At 37.9% G+C, this 8918-nt stretch overlaps 1 protein-coding gene across 1 annotated transcript in view; it reads right to left on the bottom strand.

Moving 5' to 3' along the window:
* Positions 1-6564: 6564 nt before the first annotated feature.
* Matr3 (matrin 3) overlaps positions 6565-8918 on the bottom strand; it is a 29888-nt gene continuing 27534 nt past the window's right edge. Inside the window, exon 15 of the mRNA NM_010771.6 lies at positions 6565-8230. Coding sequence (NP_034901.2) covers positions 8180-8230 — 51 coding nt within the window. The 3' untranslated portion in view covers positions 6565-8179. The remainder of the gene's footprint in view (positions 8231-8918) is intronic.

Genomic DNA, 8918 nt, shown 5'->3' with positions numbered 1-8918 from the left:
CTTCCGTCACCGCCGGCCCCGCCCACCCATTCTGTCTTTGCTTCCCAGCTAGGCCAATAGAGGGCGCAAGAGAGAACGCGGCTCCGAAGGTCGGTGGCTCTTATTCAGGTGTTCTGCAAAGACCTACCACGGGTTTTTCTAGTTCTGTTGACTTCTTTGAGGTATGTGTGGCTCATTTGCCAGCCCCACCAGACTGATGTGATTCTGTGGCTATGGGAGCTGGGAACTAAGGTATGCGTATCTGTCTTCAAGTATATACACCAAAAGGTACATCCAAATGACTAAACACACCACCCACACACAAAGAACTATGCATTAATGTCATATTGAGATCCTGACATAAGCAAAAAAGTAAACTCAGGGGCATATAGCACTCGATTCACACACTGGCAAAATACCAGTGGGTAGTTCCTATGCAGCCTGCAGAGCCTCTTTTAAAACCAAGACAGGAAACTTTAAGACGCAAGACAAAAGAATTTCCACACCAGCAATTTCAGCACTTAAGTGGAAGCAGAAGCAGGAACGCAAGATTATCTTTTGTGACAAGAGATCTTGTCCAAAGGAAAAGAAAAAAAGGCCAGCAAGATGTCTTAGTGGGTAAAAACGCTTGCAGTGTGAGCTTTGTGACCCGACTTCCACTCCTAGGACATTAAAGTAGGAGAGCACAATTGCACAGACTTGTATCTGATATCCAAACATGCCATAGCAAACCAACCAACCAAACCCAATTTCTAACCCTTTAAGCTTATTACCACCTCTCAGCATAGTGAGCCCACATTTCCATGTTATCACCACTGGTTAGTTCTAAGATCCATGTCTAGTAACACTAAGCAAGGTAAAGATGTGTGAAAAATTATCTGGGTATATTTTTAAGAGAACATATGAACCCCATTAAATGTCTTTCCTCTGATGCTAGAAATATGAACTTAGAAATAAAATTTTAATCCTTAGAAAACTGCATTTGGGACTGGAGAGATGGCTCAGCAGTTAGAAACACTGACTGCTATTCCAGAGGTCCTCAATTCAATTATCAGCAGCCACATGGTGGTTCATTCACTACCATCTGTAATGAGATCTGATGCCCTCTTTTGGTGTGTCTGTGTACTCACATACATAAAATTAAAAAAAAATATCATTTGTATTACTCACTGAAACAACCAAATTCTTCGGTGGCTTTTGTTTTTGTAAATAGTTGCAACCAGCTCCATGCTTGCAAGGTCTTAGCACCAGTGACATTCACGTGGTAGTAAGAATGCACTACTTACTCCCTTTTGTCTTCACCACCCTTCAAATTGCATTTTTACCCTCGGCCAATTTGTTGACAGGGTGTGTGTGCACTACTCCTTCCCATTTCTTTCCAGCCAGTTTAAAGTCCCATAGAAATCAACATGGGTCATCTAACATAGTTCAGTTACTCTGGTGGCACACACCTTTAATCCCAGCACTTGGGAGGCAGAGGCAGGCAGATTTCTGAGTTCAAGGCCAGCCTGGGCTCACAGAGAAACCCTGTCTCACCCCACCCGCCCCCCCAAAAAAACAAGAACTGCATACTAAACTGTTCTCATCTTAACCCCTAGCCTGCAAGCAAGTGAACAAACCACTAAGCTGAAGTCCCACAATCATAGCCAACTGTAAGGGAAAATTTGACTTTGTTGCTGCTGAGCAGGCATATATATAGTTTTGAGAGGAGAGACTGTCATGATTTGTCCAAAGGATGCTGATAGACTCTAGCAGACTATAGTAGTGGTCTGCAACTATAACCTTGGTCCTCAGAAAACAAGTCAAACTGTTGTTGATGTGCACCTCAAAACCAAAGAGTGAGGAACCTGGAAAATAAGTGAAAAACAAGTCTACGGTAGAAAGAACAGAAACCAAGACATTTTTACATATTCTGCAATTGGAGCTACTTACAACAAAATATGTCTATATATTTGCCACATCAGTGTGGGTACCTGAGTATTTGAATTGGATTTAAAAGGTGGTTATGACCATCCACGTGGGTCCTGGGAACTGACTCTGAGTCATCTCTATAGTCCCATTTTCCCCCCTGAAAAGAGAAAAAAACCCCTGTAATCCATGCTCATTCTAAACTCATGGCAATCCTTCTGTCTTGGTCTCTTGAGGGTAAGATTATAGACAAGAGGCACCACACATTTGGCTACCTAACCCCAACACTCCTAAAAAGGCAAACCTAGTGGCACATATCTAGAATCTCAGCTATTCTGGAGGCAAAAGAACACAAAACTCAGACCTACTTGGGCTACACTGCAAATGCAAGACCAACTCTGACACTTAAAAGACCAAAATAAAAGGCAAAAAGTTATCTTAAAAAGTGTTTGTTTAGCATGCACTCTATTAGAGCTCAATCTCTAAACCTGGCTGCAGAGGATCATGAGTTACTAAGCACTACTTGGCAATTTAGTGAGACCTGTCTCAAAGCCAGAGGTATACCTTAGTAGTTCAATGTGTGCCTAAGACATGTAAGCCTGGATTAAATAGTTGATTGTCTACCACATTCTCAACCTTGAGATTGATACCCAGCACTAAATAAAATTGGGCATGGTGGCACACACCAACATTTGGGAAGGTAAAAGCAGAATGATCAGTTTAGATCAAGTTTAACATCCTCAGCTACTTACGGATGGCCTGAGCCACACAATCCCCCCACCCCACCCCACCCCGAAGATGGTGTCAATATGCCTTTAAACCCAATAGTCATGAGAAACAGAAAGGTTTGTGAGCTGAAGCTAGACTAGGTTACACAGTGAGCTCCAAACCAGTCAAGGGCCCCGGTCTCTAAACACCCCAAACAAAAACCTTGTTTCAAAACAGTTATAAGAAGCTAAGTGTCGGGCTGGTGAGATGGCTCAGTGGGTAAGAGCACCCGACTGCTCGAAGTTCAAATCCCAGCAACCACATGGTGGCTCACAACCACCCGTAATGAGATCCGATGCCCTCTTCTGGTGCGTCTGAAGACAGCTACAGTGTACTTTACATATAATAAATAAATAAATCTTTAAAAAAAAAAAAAAAAGCTAAGTGTTTTTATCCTGTGGAATTTTGGCAATATACCCTAAAACCCCCACCACTGAAGTTACTAAGCCTATCTCTGAATAACTTAAGGATAACATTATTCAGTGCATCTTTTGGAAACAAGGTCTTGATAGGTGGCTTACTAAATTTCTAGTAATGGTCCCCATTCACAGCCTTCCGAGTGACTCATGCTCCCCTAAATGAAGCTTTTGAATGCATGTGTCAGCATTAGTCACTGAAGTGATGGGTAATTCTGTAGCATTTTTTTCTAGAAGAGATTTACACATGGATATTCATAGTTTGAATAACAGATTTGAATAATATAGATAGGTGATGACTAATGATGTGTGCAATATTGTAAAGATGAAACAGTTGACTTCTCCAGTTTGACTTGGCTCAGTTGCTGATTAAAAATGGGCCAGATACCTATGATCACCAGAAAATTAGAAATCATTACATTAATAAGTATTTGAACTGCAACCTCTTCCATGGGTTCACATGGCATTACAACTTAAGTGGATCTCAAAGACACAAACATGTTTCCTAGTGCTGTGGACTGAACATGCTAAGCAAGAATTTTTAAGATAGCTCTATACCTCCAGTCTGGGACACACATCTAAAATAGAGGTCAATTCCTAACTTCATAGGTAAGTAGCAGCTTGGAACTTGTATTTATAGTCAAATCTAATTTAGAGTACAAATTCAAAAAAAAAAAAATCTTCCGTTTAAATGTTCGATGGGTGGTAGTGTCGTTGGCCTTTGACCCCAGCATTCCAGATGCAGAGGCCAGACTGGTCCACAGAGCAAGTTCCAGGACAGCCAGAGCCACACAGAGAAACTGTCTTGAAAAACAGTTTTCTCTTTCTCACTATGCTGTTGAAATTGCTCTTCATCTGTAACTTGAGATATCTGAGTAGTTTGGACTACAAGTGTTATCTTCATTTCTGATTTAATCCTGGCCAAGTTGAGCAAACTGGCCTTACTTTTCATACACAGTGGCACAGCATTTTGTTCAAGTCAAATCTACCTCTTACTTGGAGGAGTGAGTTCAATCCCCAACACAACAAACAAAAACCACAAAGCTCCCAAATAAAACCCCCCAAAACCAAATCACCCAACTAGCTATCCTTACACAGTAGGAATCTCTATGCTTCTGCAACATCATAAGTCTAATCTTGTAAAGGTATTGCACTTACCTACCCAGAGTGTACAAAGTCCTGGGTTAGAACTCCCACACTACAGTTGATTATACTCATCTTAAGAGAAAGGTCCAGCTATAATAGATTCTAAAAGCCAGAGACCAGCCCAGAACCCCTTATCCTTCTCCAAATGTCAAGTTTCTGTTTAGCTCTGGAACTGGCTCTGTAGTTCAGGCTGGCTTCAAGCTTAAGGATTCCCCTGCCTCTGCCTTCTAGCACTTGATTGAAGGCATGCACTTCTACATCCATCCTGTCTGTACATTTTAACTTCCAAAAACTTTACTGTGAAAAATGCTTAACAATATAAACATGTCTCAATTCTCTCACTCATTTGTCACATCAACATAAAAAGTAACATTCAAAATGTTGAGGATATAGCTCAGTGGTTGAGTACTTCTATTCAGTACTCACAAGCCCTTTGAACACCTAGCACTGGAACTACAAAACACTCATAATTAAAAATGGGAGGGAGAAGGAGGGTAAAAAGGAAATCTCATCCTTCTGGATAATGAGTAATCTTAAAAATCTTTTTTTTTTTTTTTAAATTTTCTTTCCTAATTTCCCCTCCGAAAATCCCCCCTCCCCCTAATCTTAAAAGAAGGCTGGTATACTCATGCAAGCCTTTAATTCAGTACTCGGGAGGCAGACACAGGCTTCTGCTTTGGAAGTCAGCACAGTCTACACAGTAAGTTTCAGCTACTTAGTGAGAACTTGCCTGAAAAAAGCAAAATAAATAAATCTTAAGAGGGCCGTTACTACTCACTTAAATACATTTGCCACATAAGTTTGACAACTTGAGTTTGATCTGGGGAATGAACAGGAGAAAAATAATCCCAGAAAGTTTTCCTCTGATCTCCACAAAGGTGCATGTGTCCATATTCTCACATAAGATACAAAAGTGTCAGTGGCATATGCTATATCTAGAAATTCCTCTTACCCCCCAGACCATCTACACTGCTCAGGCTGGGTGGGGTCAGACTGAAGCTTAACTTTGTACTCTCTTGAGTACCAGAGTGGGCTGATCTACTGCACAAAATTCACTTCTGGGATACACAAGTAACACAAATGTCAACAGGAACACTATGAAAACTCAAACTTCCAGCATTGAATAAAAAGGGATTATAGAATAAACTCAGGGGGCTGGTGAGATGGCTCAGTGGGTAAGAGCACCCGACTGCTCTTCCGAAGGTCCGAAGTTCAAATCCCAGCAACCACATGGTGGCTCACAACCACCCATAATGAGATCTGATGCCCTCTTCTGGTGCATCTGAAGACAGCTACAGTGTACTTACATATAATAAATAAATAAATAAATAAATAAATAAATCTTAAAAAAAAAAAAAAAAAAAGAATAAACTCAGGGTATCTCTTAAAACCTTCACTTACATTTGTAAAATAATAAGACTAAAGGCTGAAACACCAGGAAATTATGTTCAACATTGTAACAGGTGTAAAAATAAACAATTATTTTATAGCCATGAACTACATCTGGGGAAAGCAGGCATGTGAACAGGTATACAGAAGTTTGGGCAGGATTCTAATTTAAATAGTAGCAAAACAGGGTCTGCATTCCAGACTGCACTCAACTCCTTCTGTTGCCAGAGGATGGCCTTAAACTTCTGATCTTGTCTGCATTTTGAGTTCTGGGATCATTATGAGTATACTTTTGACATATGGGGCTTCTCAAAAGTAAAAAACCATTGCCAAGTTGGGCAGTGGTAGGCATGCCTTTAATCCCAGCACTGGGTTGGACATCTGCGAGTTCTAGGCCAGCCTGGTCTAGAGTCAATTCCAGGACAGTTTGAGGTTATACTAAGAAACCCTGTTTCAAACAATCTAAAAAATCGTGCTACAGATTCCTCACAAGCAGCTTATTTACAAAACAAAATAAAAGAACTAAACACCATCAAAACTACAACCAAAACAAAGTAGACATGATTTCATTTTTCTTTTTTCGGTTGTTTTTGTTTTCCAAGATAGGGTTGCTCTCTTACCTTTTTGGAACTTTCAGTCACACAGGTCTACACACCTGCCTATACGACCATCACCTCGATAAAACCCGATTTCTTAAAGCCACAAATCAAGAAAAACTGTTCAAAGTATTCCTCAAGTTACTAAATTCACACAATAGTTCATACAACATAAACTATCAATGCTGATGGATATCATGCTTTCATTTTTATATACAGTTTTTTGGTTTTTTTTTTTTGCGTATTTGTTTGCATTTGAGACAAGTGGCCTGGAACCCTATAGACCAGGAGGTTCTCTTAACTCAAGGCAAACCTGCCCCTGCCTCCCAAGTGCTGGGAATAAAGATATATGCCACCATGACTGGCCCTATCCACAATTTATTTTAGTTGCTGTTAGATTAGAAAAAAGAAAGCAAGAAAGAAAGGAAAAAAGAATTTACAAAAGCATATAATTAGTAACAGCTAAAACTAAAGATTAGCAAGGATTTTTTGTGCATGTTACTAAAATTTTACCCAACAATATGTTTAAATTATAATTTTAAATACAACTGTCGGAGTGTTTGAAAGACAATTACTATTTGTCACCGATTTAAATTAAAGCTGTTCTTGGGTCTTCAGATTATTCAACACAGCAAAAATTCCTTCTTGATTTTGAAGCAGCGACAAGACGAATCTTTCCAATGCTACTTTAATTCTATTGTTAAAGGCACAGATATCTCTGAATTTGAACTTTTGCAATTTCTTTATCCTCAGATTTAAAACTGTAAGGTTAAAGAAAAAGTCTCATTTTTAGTTATGTAACAAGAACAAGAAGTCCATCAGCTCTAAACCAAAATCTTTAGTAGTTTTTAGAACACCAATATAGACTTAAGAATAATTTGTTAAAGCATGCATAAAAATTTAACAGTGAATAAAAAGCCACAACGGACAAATATTTTGGTTAACATCCAAACATGTTTAACCAACCAATCAACATGACCTAAGTTTTTTTTTTTTTTATTGGTATTCACTTCAGTAACTTGAATCCACAGATATAAGCAGTATATAACCAGAGAGTTACAAGTAAACACAGATTATACATGCAAATTTCTGCTCACAAAGGTCACATGTGCAGGTACATGAATTAGAAGCGTGCGTCAAGAATTATGGCCAAACTGGTTTTGAAATGCAGAAATGTAAAATTACATCTTGAAAATATAGATGGTTTACACACTTCAAAAATCAAATGTTGCTTATACCAGAGATGTATGACAGCTACAGGATTCAAGTGACAGGCAATAGGTTCTCAAGAAATTAATACTGGTCAAAGAGAACGGGAATATTTTTACATTTCACTGAAATAACATTGACTACTAGAATATAAAACCTAGCAGGAACTCAAGAGAAAAAAATTACAAATCTAAAGCCAATTCTTAATATTTCTTATCATCTAAACAGCATGACATTAAAAGAAAACTGCACCTGCAATTGAATGGCCAATCTCACATGAATGAAGTTCTCTAAAAATGCAATGCAACCAAAACAGCTTCCAAAGTCAAATGAAAAGTCTGCAAGGCTCAGATTAAAATGTGGAATGTTTCAGATGAAAAGTAAAAAAAAATACAATTGGTTTTGTTCTTTATTGAATGGAATCAGAAGTTGACATTTCTTTGAAGCCTCAAACTACTAAGTTTCATTTTTCTGAATGGTTCTATGTTATCTTTCTCTTAGTGGTGCAAGTTGTTTTCCATAGCTTACAACAGTCAATCTTTAGGAAGTACTTTTGTCTGTTGTCACTCGGATGAAACAAAAACATTTTCATTAACTTAACCGTATGTGTACTTTTTGCTATAACACTTAAACACAACAGACATCTATTATTTTCCACTAAAACAAAAGTGTACAGTAGTTTTCTAACTATCAGTATTGTATTTTAAAAAAGGTTAACATTAAAATCAAAGAACCATCGTTTTCTTTGAATTAAGCTTCTTGTACATCTTAAGTTTCCTTCTTCTGCCTCCGTTCTTCTGCCAATTTATTCAGAAATTTCTGAAGGGGGAAAAAGAATTACAGAGACTAAGTAATTTTAAAAAACACCTAGAATATGTATCAATTATAAAATACAACATCCAGTCCAACTTTAAGGACTTAATGCTAACACTTTAATATTTTACAAATGAGTTAATCTTAACATACAAAACTAAACTGGCTCAGGACACAATAATCATGAAAAAAAAATGGCAAATGTGGAAAATGGATATTTCAATGTGCAATTAACCCTAACTTTTAGAAATGAGAATTCATATAGGAAGAAACAGCTAGATTATCTTTGCTCTAACAATTTCACTGACCTAAAAGAGCCAGACAATACTTGAAAGATCATGGCTATGATGGACTGTGCTCTAATAAGACTTTATTTACAACAGAGGTGACGGACCACCTATGATCTCTAATGTATAATTTCTTGACACAGATTCTAAGGGAACATGAAGAATGTTTTAAAAGGATTTCAGCTTGTTTCTGGTTAAAATATATTTAAGATTGGTCATTGAAGATTGAGAGGGTTAAAAGCCATTATATCCTTAAAAAGAAAATGAAAACAAACAAACAAACGAAAAAACAGAAGGAAAAAAACCCCACAAAACATCTAGTTAAGTGTCAAAAAGGTCAAGTGTCAATTTGAGGAAAATAAACTGTCTACTGACTTTTTAATGCAGCTGATTCATACATTTCTCTC

Source organism: Mus musculus, chromosome 18, assembly GCF_000001635.26.
Source record: "Mus musculus strain C57BL/6J chromosome 18, GRCm38.p6 C57BL/6J".
Classification (NCBI taxonomy): domain Eukaryota; kingdom Metazoa; phylum Chordata; class Mammalia; order Rodentia; family Muridae; genus Mus; species Mus musculus.
This window is presented reverse-complemented; position numbering and strand designations above follow the sequence as displayed.